Genomic DNA, 18,621 nt, shown 5'->3' on the forward strand with positions numbered 1-18,621 from the left:
GTACATTGAAACCTGTGGTACGACAGTTGCCTTCAAACAACTTACCTTCTCTTCCTGGAAGACAAATTCAAAAAGGTAACCTCAGATCATTCCACAAGTGTGTGCCCACTCTCAGGAGACCCAGAAAACAAGACCTGACCAACCACAAAGCTGAACTTTTGAAGATGTATCCTTCCTCAAAGACCTGGTGGCACCTTATTAAGTCTGCCTCTGGAGTATGCTCCTCCTCCATCCCCACCCCCACCCTCATCTTAAATGGCACTGCAGCCAACAATGCTCATGAAAAGGCTGAATGTCTCAACTCTGTGTTTGCTTCCACATTTTGCATACCCAACCCCTCCCTCTTTCTCTACCTTATCCATTCTCATGAAACTCCTCAGGCAAGACACAGTCTCTTCATCAAATGAGGGTGTGGAAAAATTTCTGGCAACTATTGACTCCAACTCTGTGATGGGATCAGCAGCCAAGTTCTGAAACTTGCTCCACCGCTCATCGATATTCCTTTTTTCTGCTCCGTTCATCTGCATTAGGCCACCTTCTGTCTACATGGAAGGCAGTCAACATCACTGCATCATACAAATATAGCACAAACCAGATCCTCTTAAATGCAGACCTACTATCTTCCAATTTCGGCAAAGTCATGGTAATACATCATAACATTTGACATCAAATCCTTCCTTTTCTTCAAGTACCTGATATTTCAGTTAGGTGTCCAACCCACTCACTCAACCCTGGACATGCTTCTGCTTTTCCCCTGACAATGGATGGAGGCCCTGAATCTCATTAAAGATATCAGCACTGTCTCTCTGGACATATCTTGAGCATTTGACATATTCTGGCACCCCGCCTTGTTTTCCAAACTTGCAGCCAATGGCATCCAAGGCTATCTCTTCTCATAGTTTGCCGACTTCCTCAATTCTGGAAGTCAGTGCATAACTCTCAATGCAGGAATTCTCTCATCTCCTCTCCCTGTCGAGGCTGCAATGCCCCAATGCATTCTGGGACCCAAACATGTTCCTCATCTTCATCATCGATCTGCATTCTGTAGATTTTTCTGGAAAACCCTCCTGATCCTTTTCTGATGCCTCCACACTCTGCCATAGCATCGCTCATCCTTCAGATAGGCATGGGGCAGCCTCCTTCCTCTCTGCCGACCTTGATAAAATCAAGAGCTGATCGAACACTGGAAAAATGTCTTTCAACCGTGATGAATCGCACATCCTCACTCTGTTTCACTGCTGACCCCCACTCGTTTGTTCTTCCGTTCTCACACATATGAAACCAACTTCAAGATGCCTCTTCACCTCCTCCTCAGATAAAATACCCCCATCCTTACTCCTGGTGTTTTCTATGGTCATTAACCCTTCCCAAGTCCACCCCTTCCTTTACAGGTGTTTTATCCCCCTCTCCCTTTCCATCCTTTTCAATTTCATTTGTTATTCCATTTGTGTTTTTAATTCCCAGTTTTTCCTTCCTCTTCTTGCTGTGTTTGAAGTATCCAGCTTCTTCGCCCCCTGTGCCCACCCCCCATCCATCTCCTTATTATCTTCCCCTCATGTATTCATCCTCCATTTATCCCCATGTTGTATCCCTCCACCCTGCTGTTGGTGTTTCCTGACATTCCACTGTTTTATAGATGTTTTGTTCTGTTATTATCTGGTCTGTGTTCTAGCTCTTGCACATGCCTCTACAAAAATCATTTAGCCATTGTTCAGCCCAGATGTTACCCAACCACTATTAGGCATTCTGTATTTTGCTAATGAGTGTAATATCTCCATGTCTCTCTCATTTCTTCCTCTCCATCCTTTGCCATATATCATACCATTGGGAAGCCCATCCCAGATCTCCAAGCGGTCAAAGCGGCAAGGTCTAGGCAAAGATCGCCCAGTAGCCCCAGATCCTGCAGTCCCTGTGTGCCCGTCGGCTCTGTCCTCCCGCCCCGTCGCGTCACTCTCCAAGTTGAAGTGCTCAAAATACAAAGTGATCTCGTTCCAGGGAGATGTCTGCAGGAACAGCGAATAATCGCATCGGATCACACAGCACAGATGATCAAAATATATCTCATTGTGGGTATGGCACAGCAAGGCATTGGATAGTAAAGGAAGTTAACGGATGGGTTTACAATGCAAGGGATGCCACAACAAACACTACTAACAGTATAATCAAAATAGCATTGCAGAGAACGAAACAACATGGTACGGTGCGGAAAGATTAATACGTCACTACTGTACACAGAAAGGCTTTGCTTTACACAGAACAGTACACTACACTAAAAAAAAAGGAACTCGGCAAAGAAACAAGCACACTGAAACAGAAACAAGACATGCATCAAGACAATGGGCGGGCAGACAGATGTAAGACCGTACATGGATGATGTAGGTGCAGTCCAGGAAGTTCGGGTATTTCTGGGGGAAATTGGGAGACTGGATGATCCCCTGAAGAGCTGAGAAGTTCTTTGAGCACTCGTCTGCACCTGGTGAAAGAGCGAGGTTTGGGGAGACATTCTAATGAAATGATCCACGAACTGAAAGTAACAGTTGTGTTCTTTATTATTAATTTGGATTGTCCAGCAGCAGGTGCCGTGCCAATTTGCCCGGAGGGCACGAGGGTTCAACTGCAATGTGGGTGGACTGGCACCTCACGTAAATGACAACAGATGTGGCAGGCAGAATACCCCTACAGAAATGTCACGAGTGGGTCAGCTGGGTTTTTCATGACAGTCCAACTGTGACGTTTTGTCAGAGCTTACAATGCAAGTCTTTTGATAATGCTGCCTTCTGACTTTTCATCGCAAGATAAGTGCAAAGGCCGGTTGTGTGTTAAAGGTTTTGGGTGTACACAACAATGGTGCTGATTACTCCCATATGTACCGACTCACTCACATCCTGCCTGTTTGCCCCAGCTCGCTCGTATTCCTAACATTCTGCTGTCTGAAGAGGAATCGCTCAATACCCCCAGACCCACAGTTTGTTCTGTTCCTGACATCCTATTCTGTTGGGAATTGAACCCAGATGAGAGTATTCTAACAATGTCCTATTCTGCTTCCACGGTACTCAACCTCCTGCCTCCCATCCACCCCCAGCTCCACCACAAAAGGGGAAACTGTGAAAAAGACAAGAATATCATTGAGTGAATAGCGAGTTGTACCCAATTTGAACGGCTTGTATTGCAGAGAAAAGCCAGCTCCCTGGTTGTCCATGTCAGACACGAACTTGATGAACATGGTCTGTCCGGATGAAGAGATAGGTGCTGGAGCAATGTTCCCACAAAACTTTCCAAGCAAGCTGGAAGACGAGTTCACTCCATCACGCAGCTCCACGTAGTCGAACCTGGATGGATATAATTGTGCGGGTGCGTGCGTGAAAGGGGGAGAGGTATCAGCAAACACCAGAAAAACACAATATGGAATAAATGTATTGAGGAAAACCACAGAGACAACATTATTGCCGGAGGGATATGTTATTTATCATTTCTGTTTGGTTAGTGAGTTTGGGAGACTGTCTTTTCATGGGGAACATTTTAGTGCCAATCCCAAGTTGCACCGAGTCATCCATAATACACAGGCTGCTGTCACATGTAGAGTACACCAGGCAGGATGAGCGGATTACCCTCTCCAAAAGACATGAGCTTCAATCAAAGCTCAGCAAGTGCAATAATAACTCTCACAAGACAAGAATGAAGAACTAATGTTGCTTGTGAAGGCTTGTGTCGATCTGCGTCACGGAAAGGTAAAACAATGGAAGAAATCAACAGGATGTTGATCGAGTTGTGCTAACCGCCATGGGAAACAATGACAAGCTGACGTTTTCAGCATTCACCCTCTTTCGCTCCAACAAAGGGTTAACACCCGAAAGGCCAGATTATTCTTGCTTCCCATGGCAGACAGCATACCTAAAACAACGTCCAGTTGTTTTCAAACATTACTCTCCCAAGACTGGTTTGGTTTTTCAGACACTCAAGTTAGTGAAATAACATCTATCCCAAGTCTAACTGAAACTCAGGTTATTAAGATCGTATATCTCCCAAGACTGGCTTGGTTTTTAGAAACTCAGCTTATTGAACTAATGTCTCCCAAGACTAGCTTGGTTTTTAGAAAGGTTATGTTTTCACCCCTATCTGTCTGTCTGTCTGTTTGTCTGTCTGTTACATACAAAATCGAAGATTTTTCAAGTACATTTGGTCGGTTGCATTTGTCATTACTTGGCAAAAAAGGGAAAAAAATTTTTTGCAAGTATGTTGATCACTCCGGTGTGTGTGTGTGTGTGTGTGTGTGTGTGTGTGTGTGTGTGTGTGTGTGTGTGTGTGTGTGTGTGTGTGTGTGTGTGTGTGTGTGTGTGTGTGTGTGTGTGTGTGTATGTTTGTGTTTTTGTGTGTTTGTCTGTCCGCTCACTTATACTTGCCTACAGGTCACAATTTTAAACCGAACTTCACGAAACTTCACCAAATGGTAGAGTTCGTGGTCCGACAAAATCCTACATATTTTTGAGGTCAAAAGGTAAAAAGGTCAACATAGGCCAAAAGTCAACCACTTTTTTTCAAATTTCTAAAATCCTCAATTTTAATCCGATTGACTTGAAATTTGAATAGGATTTGCAGATCGGCTAACTGAATTCAACCACCAACTATTTTTGAGATCAGCATAGGCCAAAAGGTCAACATAGGCCAAAGGTCAACCACTTTTTTTAAATTTCTAAAATCCTCAATTTTCATCCAATTGACTTGGAATTTGCATGCGATTTTCATATAGGCTGACTGAATTCAACCACCACCAATTTTTGAGATCAGCATAGGCCAAAGGTCAACAACAATTTCAAATTTCTAAAATCCTCAATTTTCATCCGATTCACTTAAAATTTGAATGGGATTTACATATCAGCAAACTGAATTCAACCACCAACTATTTTTGAGATCACCATAGGCCAAAATAGCAAAATAGACCAAAAGTCAACAACAATTTCAAATTTCTAAAATCCTCAATTTTCATACGATTCACTTGAAATTTTTTAATGGGATTTACACATCAGTTAACTGAATTCAACCAACAACTATTTTTGAGATCAGCATAGGCCAAAAGGTCAACATAGGCCGAAGGTCAACCACTATTTTCAAATTTATAAAAGCCTCAATTTTCATCCAATTGACTTGAAATTTGAATCGGATTTTCATATCGGCTACCTGAATTCAACCACCAACTATTTTTGAGATCAGCATAGACCAAAAGGTCAACATAGGCCAAAGGTCAACAACAATTTCAAATTTCTAAAATCCTCAATTTTCATCCGATTCACTTGAAATTTCAATGGGATTTACATATCAGCAAACTGAATTCAACCACCAACTATTTTTGAGATCACCATAGGCCAAAAGAGCAACATAGGCCAAAAGTCAACTACAATTTCAAATTTCTTTGAGGTTAAAAGGATGCTCTACTGAGTGCCATTCCACTTTGTTCTGTTTTGCCAAGTGTCGCTCTATGAGTGATTTTTCATTTGTTTGTTTGTCTGTTTGTCACTCGCCTACAGGTCACAATTCTAAACTGATCGTCATGAAACTTCACAAAGTTGTAGAGGTCGTCACAATTGAGAAGCCTATTGATTTTGAGGTCAAAGGTCATCTGGAGGTCTAATTTCTAAAATCGCCATTTTTCATCCGATTGACTTGAAAATTGAACAGCATTTGCATTTACTTGCAAGCTTCCTCACTGAATTGGGAAACCAACTATTTTTGAGGTTAAAAAAAAAAGTCAAAGGTCAACTTAAGGGCAAATTTCTAAAATCATGAATTTTCACCTGAAAAATCATCAATTTAAATCCGATTGACCTTTGCTTTGATTAAGATCGTCAATTTTAATCTTAATGAAATTGACAATTTGATGTATCCATGGCAACCTTATTGGGGGGAGGGGTGGATTTTGCAAGTATCATGCTCTGCATGACTTCTTCTTGTTACTTGGCAAAAAAAAAAAAAAAAAATCGCAGGTATGTTGATCACTCCGGTGTGTGTGTGTGTGTGTGTGTGTGTGTGTGTGTGTGTGTGTGTGTGTGTGTGTGTGTGTGTGTGTGTGTGTGTTTGTGTGTTTGTCCGCTCACTTATACTTGCCTACAGGTCACAATTTTAAACCGATCTTCACGAAACTTTACCAAATGGTGGAGTTCGGCGTCCGACAAAATCCTATATATTTTTGGATCCAAATGGTCAAAAGATCAACATAGGCCAAAGGTCAACCACTTTTTCCAAATTTCTAAAATCCTCAATTTTCATCCGATTGACTTGAAATTTGAATAGGATATACATATCGGCAAATTGAATTCAACCACCAACTATTTTTGAGATCAGCATTGGCCAAAAGGTCAACATAGGCCAAAGGTCAACAACCATTTCAAAATTTCTAAAATCCTCAATTTTCATCCGATTCACTTGAAATTTGAATGGGATTTACATTTTAGCAAACTGAATTCAACCACCAACTATTTTTTTTAGATCACCATAGGCCAAAAGAGCAACATAGGCCAAAAGTCAACAACAATTTCTAATTTCTAAAATCCTCAATTTTCATACGATTCACTTGAAATTTGAATGGGATATACACATCAGTTAACTGAATTCAACCACCAACTATTTTTGAGATCAGCATGAGCCAAAAGGTCAACGTGGGCCAAAGGTCAACCACCTTTTTCAAATTTCTAAAATCCTCAATTTTCATTAGATTTGACTTGAAATTTGAATAGGATTTACATATAAGCTTACTGAATTCAACCACCAACTATTTTTGAGATCAGGTTAGGCCAAAAGGTCAACGTAGGCCAAAGGGCAAAAACTATTTAGAATTTCTAAAATCCTCAATTTTCATCCGATTGACTTGAAATTTGAATAGGATTTACATATAAGCTTACTGAATTCAACCACCAACTATTTTTGAGATCAGCTTAGGCCAAAAGGTCAACGTAGGCCAAAGGTCAACCACCTTTTTCAAATTTCTAAAATCCTCAATTTTCATTAGATTTGACTTGAAATTTGAAAAGGATTTACATATCGGCGAACTGAATTCAACCACCAACTATTTTTGAGATCAACATAGGCCAAAAGATCAACATAGGCCAAAGGTCAACCACCTTTTTCGAATTTCTAAAATCCTCAATTTACATCCGATTCACTTGAAATTTGAATGGGATTTTCATATCAGCTAACTGAATTCAACCACCAACTATTTTTGAGATCAGCATCGGCCAAGAGGTCAACGTAGGCCAAAGGTCAACCACTTTTTTTTAATTTCTAAAATCCTTAATTTTCATCCAATTGACTTGAAATTTGAAGAGCATTTACATATCGGCGAACTGAGTTCAACCACCAACTATTGATGAGATCAACATAGGCCAAAAGGTCAACATAGGTCAAAGGTCAACAACAATTTCCATTTTCTAAAATCCTCAATTTTCATTCGATTCACTTGAAATTTGAATGGGATTTACATATCAGTTAACTGAATTCAACCAACAACTATTTTTGAGATCAGCATAGGCCAAAAGGTCATAATAGGCGAAAGGTCAACCACTTTTTTCAAATTTCTAAATGCCTCAATTTTCATCCGATTGACTTGACATTTGAATTGTATTTTCATGTCAGTTAACTGAATTCAACCACCAATTATATAAGAAGTCAAAAGGATGCTCTACTGAGTGCCATTCTGTTTTGTTCTCTTTTGCCAAGTGTCGCTCGATGAGTGATTTTTCATTTGTTTGTTTGTCTGTCTCTTTGTGAACTAGATATCTCAAAACGTTGTGGATGGATTCAGACAAAATTTGGCAAAGAGGTGTAAGTGACAAGGATGAAATGATTACATTTTGGTGAAGATCCAGATCCGGATCCGGCTACTAGAATTTTTTAAGTGATTCTTCACAATTGGGAGATAGGGCTAAAACTGATACATAGCAGGCTATCTCAAAAGGTTATGGACGGGTTTGGACGAAACTTGGTGAACCGGTTGGGTGTGTGACAAGAACGAATCTTTTCGATTATGGTGAAGAGCTGAATATGGATTTGGAAACGAGAATTAATTAATTTTTAAGTGATTCTTCACCATTGAGAGAAAAGCAAAAAGCGATATATAACATGATATTTAAAAAAAGTTATGGACGACTTTTGACTAAACCTGGTGGAGGAGTTGGTTTTGGTGACAAGAACAAGCAAATTAGATTTTGGTTAAAGTCTGAATCCAGATCCGGCCTATCAGTGGGATACAAAACATAAACTGTTCAGCCTGGCGGAGGGTGTGTGCTCTACCGAGTGCCGTTCTAGTTGAACTAATATTTCTCCTAAAACTAGATTCGTTTTTCGAAACTCATCTTATTGAAATACTATCTCTCCTAAGACTGGATTGCTTTTTAGACATTCAGCTTATTGAACTAATATCTCTCCCAAGTCTACCTTTGTTTTTAGAAACTCCGCTTATTAAACTAATATCTCTCCCAAGTCTACCTTTGTTTTTAGAAACTCAGCTTATTAAACTAATATCTCTCCCAAGTCTACCTTTGTTTTTAGAAACTCCGCTTATTAAACTAATATCTCTCCCAAGTCTACCTTTGTTTTTAGAAACTCCGCTTATTAAACTAATATCTCTCCCAAGTCTACCTTTGTTTTTAGAAACTCCGCTTATTGAGCTAATATCTCTCCCAAGTCTACCTTTGTTTTTAGAAACTCCGCTTATTGAGCTAATATCTCTCCCAAGTCTACCTTTGTTTTTAGAAACTCCGCTTATTAAACTAATATCTCTCCCAAGTCTACCTTTGTTTTTAGAAACTCAGCTTATTGAAATAATAACTCTCCCAAGTCTACCTTTGTTTTTAAAAGCTCAGCTTATTGAGCTAATATCTCTCCCAAGACTAGCTTGGTTTTTGGAAACTCAGCTTATTGAGCTAATATCTCTCCCAAGTCTACCTTTGTTTTTAGAAACTCAGCTTATTAAACTAATATCTCTCCCAAGTCTACCTTTGTTTTTAGAAACTCAGCTTATTGAAATAATAACTCTCCCAAGTCTACCTTTGTTTTTAAAAGCTCAGCTTATTGAAATAATAACTCTCCCAAGACTAGCTTAGTTTTTAGAAGCTCAGTTTATTAAACTAATATCTCTCCCAAGACTAGCTTGGTTTTTAGAAACTCAGCTTATTAAACTAATATCTCTCCCAAGTCTACCTTTGTTTTTAGAAACTCAGCTTATTAAACTAATATCTCTCCCAAGTCTACCTTTGTTTTTAGAAACTCAGCTTATTGAAATAATAACTCTCCCAAGTCTACCTTTGTTTTTAAAAGCTCAGCTTATTGAAATAATATCTCTCCCAAGACTAGCTTGGTTTTTGGAAACTCAGCTTATTAAACTAATATCTCTCCCAAGACTAGCTTGGTTTTTAGAAACTCAGCTTATTAAACTAATATCTCTCCCAAGTCTACCTTTGTTTTTAGAAACTCAGCTTATTGAGCTAATATCTCTCCCAAGTCTACCTTTGTTTTTAGAAACTCAGCTTATTAAACTAATATCTCTCCCAAGTCTACCTTTGTTTTTAGAAACTCAGCTTATTAAACTAATATCTCTCCCAAGTCTACCTTTGTTTTTAGAAACTCAGCTTATTAAACTAATATCTCTCCCAAGTCTACCTTTGTTTTTAGAAACTCAGCTTATTAAACTAATATCTCTCCCAAGTCTACCTTTGTTTTTAGAAACTCAGCTTATTGAAATAATAACAATCCCAAGTCTACCTTTGTTTTTAAAAGCTCAGCTTATTGAAATAATAACTCTCCCAAGACTAGCTTAGTTTTTAGAAGCTCAGCTTATTAAACTAATATCTCTCCCAAGACTAGCTTGGTTTTTGGAAACTCAGCTTATTAAACTAATATCTCTCCCAAGACTAGCTTGGTTTTTGGAAACTCAGCTTATTGAGCTAATATCTCTCCCAAGTCTACCTTTCTTTTTAGAAACTCAGCTTATTAAACTAATATCTCTCCCAAGACTAGCTTGGTTTTTGGAAACTCAGCTTATTAAACTAATATCTCTCCCAAGACTAGCTTGGTTTTTGGAAACTCAACTTATTAAACTAATATCTCTCCCAAGACTAGCTTGGTTTTTGGAAACTCAGCTTATTAAACTAATATCTCTCCCAAGACCAGCTTGGTTTTTGGAAACTCAGCTTATTAAACTAATATCTCTTGCAAGACTAGCTTGGTTTTTGGAAACTCAGCTTATTGAGCTAATATCTCTCCCAAGACTAGCTTGGTTTTTGGAAACTCAGCTTATTAAACTAATATCTCTCGCAAGACTAGCTTGGTTTTTGGAAACTCAGCTTATTAAACTAATATCTCTCCCAAGACTAGCTTGGTTTTTGGAAACTCAGCTTATTAAACTAATATCTCTCGCAAGACTAGCTTGGTTTTTGGAAACTCAGCTTATTAAACTAATATCTCTCGCAAGACTAGCTTGGTTTTTGGAAACTCAGCTTATTAAACTAATATCTCTCGCAAGACTAGCTTGGTTTTTGGAAACTCAGCTTATTAAACTAATATCTCTCCCAAGACTAGCTTGGTTTTTGGAAACTCAGCTTATTAAACTAATATCTCTCCCAAGACTAGCTTGGTTTTTGGAAACTCAGCTTATTAAACTAATATCTCTCCCAAGACCAGCTTGGTTTTTGGAAACTCAGCTTATTAAACTAATATCTCTCCCAAGACTAGCTTGGTTTTTGGAAACTCAGCTTATTAATCTAATATCTCTCGCAAGACTAGCTTGGTTTTTGGAAACTCAGCTTATTGAGCTAATATCTCTCCCAAGACTAGCTTGGTTTTTGGAAACTCAGCTTATTAAACTAATATCTCTCCCAAGACTAGCTTGGTTTTTGGAAACTCAGCTTATTAAACTAATATCTCTCGCAAGACTAGCTTGGTTTTTGGAAACTCAGCTTATTAAACTAATATCTCTCCCAAGACTAGCTTGGTTTTTGGAAACTCAGCTTATTAAACCAATATCTCTCCCAAGACTAGCTTGGTTTTTGGAAACTCAGCTTATTAAACTAATATCTCTCCCAAGACTAGCTTGGTTTTTGGAAACTCAGCTTATTGAGCTAATATCTCTCCCAAGACTAGCTTGGTTTTTGGAAACTCAGCTTATTGAGCTAATATCTCTCCCAAGACTAGCTTGGTTTTTGGAAACTCAGCTTATTAAACTAATATCTCTCCCAAGACTAGCTTGGTTTTTGGAAACTCAGCTTATTGAGCTAATATATCTCCCAAGACTAGCTTGGTTTTTGGAAACTCAGCTTATTAAACTAATATCTCTCCCAAGACTAGCTTGGTTTTTGGAAACTCAGCTTATTAAACTAATATCTCTCGCAAGACTAGCTTGGTTTTTGGAAACTCAGCTTATTAAACTAATATCTCTCGCAAGACTAGCTTGGTTTTTGGAAACTCAGCTTATTAAACTAATATCTCTCGCAAGACTAGCTTGGTTTTTGGAAACTCAGCTTATTGAGCTAATATCTCTCCCAAGACTGGCTTGGTTTTTGGAAACTCAGCTTATTAAACTAATATCTCTCGCAAGACTAGCTTGGTTTTTGGAAACTCAGCTTATTAAACTAATATCTCTCGCAAGACTAGCTTGGTTTTTGGAAACTCAGCTTATTAAACTAATATCTCTCCCAAGACCAGCTTGGTTTTTGGAAACTCAGCTTATTAAACTAATATCTCTCGCAAGACTAGCTTGGTTTTTGGAAACTCAGCTTATTGAGCTAATATCTCTCCCAAGACTAGCTTGGTTTTTGGAAACTCAGCTTATTAAACTAATATCTCTCGCAAGACTAGCTTGGTTTTTGGAAACTCAGCTTATTAAACTAATATCTCTCCCAAGACTAGCTTGGTTTTTGGAAACTCAGCTTATTAAACTAATATCTCTCGCAAGACTAGCTTGGTTTTTGGAAACTCAGCTTATTAAACTAATATCTCTCGCAAGACTAGCTTGGTTTTTGGAAACTCAGCTTATTAAACTAATATCTCTCGCAAGACTAGCTTGGTTTTTGGAAACTCAGCTTATTAAACTAATATCTCTCGCAAGACTAGCTTGGTTTTTGGAAACTCAGCTTATTAAACTAATATCTCTCCCAAGACTAGCTTGGTTTTTGGAAACTCAGCTTATTGAGCTAATATCTCTCCCAAGACTAGCTTGGTTTTTGGAAACTCAGCTTATTAAACTAATATCTCTCGCAAGACTAGCTTGGTTTTTGGAAACTCAGCTTATTAAACTAATATCTCTCGCAAGACTAGCTTGGTTTTTGGAAACTCAGCTTATTAAACTAATATCTCTCCCAAGACTAGCTTGGTTTTTGGAAACTCAGCTTATTAAACTAATATCTCTCGCAAGACTAGCTTGGTTTTTGGAAACTCAGCTTATTAAACTAATATCTCTCCCAAGACTAGCTTGGTTTTTGGAAACTCAGCTTATTAAACTAATATCTCTCGCAAGACTAGCTTGGTTTTTGGAAACTCAGCTTATTAAACTAATATCTCTCCCAAGACTAGCTTGGTTTTTGGAAACTCAGCTTATTAAACTAATATCTCTCGCAAGACTAGCTTGGTTTTTGGAAACTCAGCTTATTAAACTAATATCTCTCCCAAGACTAGCTTGGTTTTTGGAAACTCAGCTTATTAAACTAATATCTCTCGCAAGACTAGCTTGGTTTTTGGAAACTCAGCTTATTAAACTAATATCTCTCGCAAGACTAGCTTGGTTTTTGGAAACTCAGCTTATTAAACTAATATCTCTCGCAAGACTAGCTTGGTTTTTGGAAACTCAGCTTATTAAACTAATATCTCTCCCAAGACTAGCTTGGTTTTTGGAAACTCAGCTTATTGAGCTAATATCTCTCCCAAGACTAGCTTGGTTTTTGGAAACTCAACTTATTAAACTAATATCTCTCCCAAGACTAGCTTGGTTTTTGGAAACTCAGCTTATTGAGCTAATATCTCTCCCAAGACTAGCTTGGTTTTTGGAAACTCAGCTTATTAAACTAATATCTCTCCCAAGACTAGCTTGGTTTTTGGAAACTCAGCTTATTAAACTAATATCTCTCGCAAGACTACCTTGGTTTTTGGAAACTCAGCTTATTAAACTAATATCTCTCGCAAGACTAGCTTGGTTTTTGGAAACTCAGCTTATTAAACTAATATCTCTCGCAAGACTAGCTTGGTTTTTGGAAACTCAGCTTATTGAGCTAATATCTCTCCCAAGACTGGCTTGGTTTTTGGAAACTCAGCTTATTAAACTAATATCTCTCGCAAGACTAGCTTGGTTTTTGGAAACTCAGCTTATTGAGCTAATATCTCTCCCAAGACTAGCTTGGTTTTTGGAAACTCAGCTTATTAAACTAATATCTCTCCCAAGACTAGCTTGGTTTTTGGAAACTCAGCTTATTAAACTAATATCTCTCGCAAGACTAGCTTGGCTTTGGAAACTCAGCTTATTGAACTAATATCTCTCCCAAGACTAGCTTGGTTTTTGGAAACTCAGCTTATTGAGCTAATATCTCTCCCAAGACTAGCTTGGTTTTTGGAAACTCAGCTTATTAAACTAATATCTCTCCCAAGACTAGCTTGGTTTTTGGAAACTCAGCTTATTAAACTAATATCTCTCGCAAGACTGGCTTGGTTTTTGGAAACTCAGCTTATTAAACTAATATCTCTCGCAAGACTAGCTTGGCTTTGGAAACTCAGCTTATTGAGCTAATATCTCTCCTAAGAATGACTGGTTTTAAAATGTTGGAAAAGCAGCTGAGACAATTATCGACAATGAAGAGGTCTTTCCAATGAAGGAGTAATCAACCTTAAATTTTGTCAAGCTTTATTAACCAAGGTCAACACCTACATTTTCAGACAAAAGGATGCAGACACGCATATATTAGAAAACTGCCAAATCCTCTTTGTCTTCCCTCTTCTTTTCACAAAATACTTTCCTCTTCTTCATCAACCAGGCTAACCCCCGCTCTCGCAGGGAAAATGGCTTTAAAATGCCTGTTGTTGTGTGTTGTTCGTCATCAACCAGATTCGGTGGTGTAATGGTGAGTGCTTCCACTGAGTCTGTGAGGTCAGAGGTTTGAACCCGACCCTGGCCTAGTCATGATACCAGAGACTTTAAAAATGGCATGTGTTGCTTCCTTACTTGATGCTGAGCATTTAAAAATGATAGAGCATGGACCATCAACCAAAGTTTGGCAACCATGCGCAGGCTTGATGGGTCCAACGGCATCGTGGATTGAAATTTGTAAAAAGGGAACTCATACTATGTTATTAGTTCTGATTCCAGTGCCATCTTTATCAAAGCTGTTTTGGAAAAGTCTTTGTTCCTTCTTCATAACTTCTTCCATGTGTTCCTCCATCTCTAGCACGAGATGTTTGTCTAACGTCACAATAATTTTAACTCTTCCCGTTTATATGTCACTGGCCATTTGTCTATCTTCTCCCTTGTCTCAATCTCACAAAGCTTTGAAACATCAGAATAGTTTTTTTGCATGACCACACCTTTTTCTGACTTAGTCGAATTTTCAGACAACCTGTCTGTCAATGATAACGAGGTCACGACAGGCAATCAGTTGCCCACAGCAGGCTCTGTCTAAACAACAGCAGCAACAACAATAACAACAACACCGTTTCTTCCTGAGATCAGAGCATGCAGACCAACCTGCAGTCGTGCTTCTCCATATCGAAGTGAGGATTGAAATTAACAATGATTCTCTGCCCGGGGTCCGGAGCATGGACCACCCACTCGCAGTGTGATTGCGGAGTGTAGTCCCGAGGGAAGCCCGGGGATTTCACGAACCCGGGCTCGAGTGCAATCAGTTCTTCACCACACGTCACCGCCTTGCCAGCTGTCGGGAGAAGAGCGGACGGTTAGTTTGGCCGGTAGAGCTAACCTGGAGGAGCCTTGGGGGTGAGCTCGGACAGTATTTGGGAAACCAATGATGAGTCAGTTCGAAGGCCCACGCCCATATTTTGAATCATTGGTAATTAAAAACATCCTCACAAAACGACAAAGTTTTAAATCAATTATGTTAGACTTTGTGCACAATCTATCTGTGACCACACCTTTGCACATCACGTGTTTTAAATTCATACAATGACCTATTGACCCCCAAATTTCAATTCATATAATGACCCATTGACCACCCCCAATTTCAATTCATATAATGACCCATTGACCCCCAAATTTCAATTCATAAAATGACCCATTGACCGCCCCAAATTTCAATTCAGATAATGACCCATTGACCCCCAAATTTCAATTCATATAATGACCCATTGACCCCCAAATTTCAATTCATATAATGACCCATTGACCCCCAAATTTCAATTCATACAATGACCCATTGACCCCCAAATTTCAATTCATACAATGACCCTGACCCCCAAATTTCAATTCATACAATGACCCATTGACCCCCAAATTTCAATTCATACAAAGACCCATTGACCCCCAAATCGTCATGCTCTCCTTATTCTCCTCGCGTCTCCCTTAATTTACATCAGCCATCTATTTCGTTGGTGAGAAACGTTGTTTGATTCCGATGAGTTTAAAACACAATAAGATCGACCTTCTGTATTTGAAGACGTGTATTAAACGGTAAAGACCAGAATTCTCTCGTGCAAGCATTTATAACAGCCGGCTTTAAAATCTTTACATACTTGGAACATACCTTTCATTCCATACAATTCCACGAACTAATTGACCAAACGAGGTGCTTACCTGTCGCAATAATCAAGGTGCCATGGTTCAGAAAGTGAAGAACCAGAAGAGTCAGGCAAGTTGGAAACCGTCTTCCCATCGCGAATTCTTCGCTTCTACTCGATGGCAAGGTCTTCAACTCTTCTTCAGCTCACTTTTCTCTTCGCGGTTTCTTTCTCTCCCCTTCAAAGAGCTGACATCACAATTTATTCTCGGAAGTCTTAAACTCTTCCACCGTTTTCCTTCTTCTTTGACCTTTCCGAACCCGCACAGATCACATCAGCAAATGACGTCACACCCTGGATGTTTCACGTCATCTCTTTCTTCCTCTGCCCCAGAACTGCTCCGCACATCTTCCTCTCCCGCTTATACCTTCCTGGGCTCGTGAGGTCTCGCTACCTGCGTAAAGGTATCATGCGCCTGCCACCGCAGTGCCACTTTTACGTTGACAATTACTTTTGAAACACAAACCTTGTAAGCAACTTACGGTCTGTCTCACTACAGTTCGCTCGAGACATTAAGCACCATCTCACTCTTTATTTCCAGCTCGACTTATCTGTATCCAGAGAAAAACAGGCAACATCCACCCTCCTTCCTTCCCCCTCCCCTGTTTCACTCCCACAGGCTCCTCCCACTGCCTCCCCTTCCATTGCCCCGCCCACTATCCCTCCCTCCCGTTCTCCGCTACCCCAGCCACCGCCCACTATTGCTCACACACAATCTAATGCTATTGCCCTTCTAACTGATCATACAGTTCTTTCATCCATATCCATGTTCTCCACTCTCCCTCCTCATCCATTCCACCAATCCACTCTTTTGGAGTCAACTCACCCCCCACCCCCCCGCTCCCGAACCCCAAAACCCCATCCCATCTTCACATCGCGTCTCCCCTCGGATCTACATGGGGTTCGCTCTCTCGGAGTCCTCTCCGACCCCACAGGGATTCGCTGCTTTGTTTCGCTAATACCAAAAACGCAGCAGACATCTGCCCGCACCACCGGTGTGTACCTATAAACGGGCACAATCAGGTGCTACTCCATCGCCATGGCAACCACCATTCAACGATTTAAATATATTACTGACGAAGACTTGATGGAACAGGTTTCAGCGCTTGTGTTAACAAAATGGTGCAATCAGATAATATACGAGAAAAAATGCACACTTGGCCGTCTTCAAAAGCAGGGGTTCCTCCGAAAGAAACCAGTACGTGTGTGTGTGTGTGTGTGTGTGTGTTTGTGTATGTATGTGTGTGTGTGTGTGTGTGTGTGTGTGTGTGTGTGTGTGTGTGTGTGTGTGTGTGTGTGTGTGTGTGTGTATGTATGTTTGTGTATGTATGTGTGCGTGTTTGTGTGTGTGTGTGTGTGTGTGTGTTTGTGTGTGTATGTATGTTTGTGTATGTGTGCGTGTGTATGTGTGTGTATGTGTGCGTGTATGTGTATGTGTATATGTATGTTTGTGTATGTATGTGTGTGTGTGTGTGTGTGTGTGTGTGTGTGTGTGTGTGTGTGTGTGTGTGTGTGTGTGTGTGTGTGTGTGTGTGTGTGTGTGTGTGTGTGTGTGTGTGTGTGTGTGTGTGTGTGTCTGTGTATATATGAGTGTGTGTGGCTGTGAGTGTGTGTGGCTGTGAGTGTGTGTCTGTCTGTGTATGTGAGTGTGCATATGTGTGTGTGGTGTAAATCTGGTAATATCTTTCCTTATCCCTTTGAAGTATTTATACTCTTACGTCATTCCATCATAAGAACTACTGAATTCCCCACCCCGCCTCTTAACAATCCCCTTAATTACTGCTCATCGCCCTTCCCCCCAACCCAATCACCTCTCCACCCTCTCCAAACCCAAAGATTATGTGTAAAGCTCAAAAGTGAAATCCATCCCTTTACACACCCCTTACCCGATTATACCAAAATGGGATTACCGACTGTATAAACATCGAATAATACAGGCTTGGCCTAGATTTCAGCTTATTTGATCAGTGGTATCATGGGAGTGTGGATTTTAAATGAAAGGTGCCTTTTCTCTTCATTGCCAAAATCGAAAAATAAATGTACAAAAGTTCTATTTTTGTGGTTTTGATCGCACCGAAGACAGGAGGGATAGCTATATGTACTCACACATGAGCTGAATGCTCCAGGCATTTGATTTCATCGTTCTGCTGTGGTGCTGACAATCCTCTTTCAAGGTCCAGTCTTCTGAAGGGGGACATAAAACCGTCTAGCCTTTTTGCAATGTGGACTTTTCAAAATACCATATCAGTGTACAACTTCTGAGCCAGTTTGATGGCCTACATTTATTATGTGGAAATATGGTAGACTCTGAAAATACCACCACCCCTCCAGCAATATGCTCCATACCACAACCCTTGAACTCATACGTCCAATATGAAACTTTTGGTGTGACGCAATCCACCCTGGAATGCATTGCACAGACACTCATAGAAACGACGGCCATCGGGGCACGCTAAAATACATCGTGTGTGCGAGACAAGGATTGGTCGGTGAAATAGCTCAAAAAGCTTATAAAAGAATTCGAAAATACTTGGAAAAGTACCTGCGAGAAAGGGGTGTGCCTCAGTACAACGAGAGAGTTCGAGAACTTTCTCAGCTCACCGATAGGGCTGAGATCTTACAGCTGCCCATACTGTAGACTCCCGATGATGTGGAACGATGCAAGGCCCGAACTATGGACAGACGTGTTGTACCCAAACCCTCAACAGTCACTGCCAGTCCATGGACGTTGAACCATGCGCGATTGCCTCCTGTGAACCTGACGGCTAGGTGATATATTTAATGGACGCCTGCAATTATTGGAAAGACGATGCCATGCGTCATTACCAAGAAAGCAAAGGCTACCAACTCTTTGACAAAGAACAT

General features: G+C 40.0%; 1 protein-coding gene across 1 annotated transcript in view; it reads right to left on the reverse strand.

The window, feature by feature from the left end:
• The window catches only part of LOC137437982 (neuropilin-2), a gene marked incomplete in the record, with an annotated part of 78,558 nt that extends 62,236 nt beyond the window's left edge, over nucleotides 1–16,322 (reverse strand). Inside the window, 5 exon segments of the mRNA XM_078766703.1 lie at nucleotides 1,823–2,003; nucleotides 2,367–2,473; nucleotides 3,148–3,329; nucleotides 14,711–14,897; nucleotides 15,773–16,322. Coding sequence (XP_078622829.1) covers nucleotides 1,823–2,003; nucleotides 2,367–2,473; nucleotides 3,148–3,329; nucleotides 14,711–14,897; nucleotides 15,773–15,851 — 736 coding nt within the window.
• Nucleotides 16,323–18,621: the final 2,299 nt, after the last annotated feature.

The sequence above is a fragment of the Myxine glutinosa genome, chromosome 12 (assembly GCF_964187855.1).
Source record: "Myxine glutinosa chromosome 12, kmMyxGlut1.1, whole genome shotgun sequence".
In the NCBI taxonomy this organism is placed as follows: Eukaryota; Metazoa; Chordata; class Myxini; order Myxiniformes; family Myxinidae; genus Myxine; species Myxine glutinosa.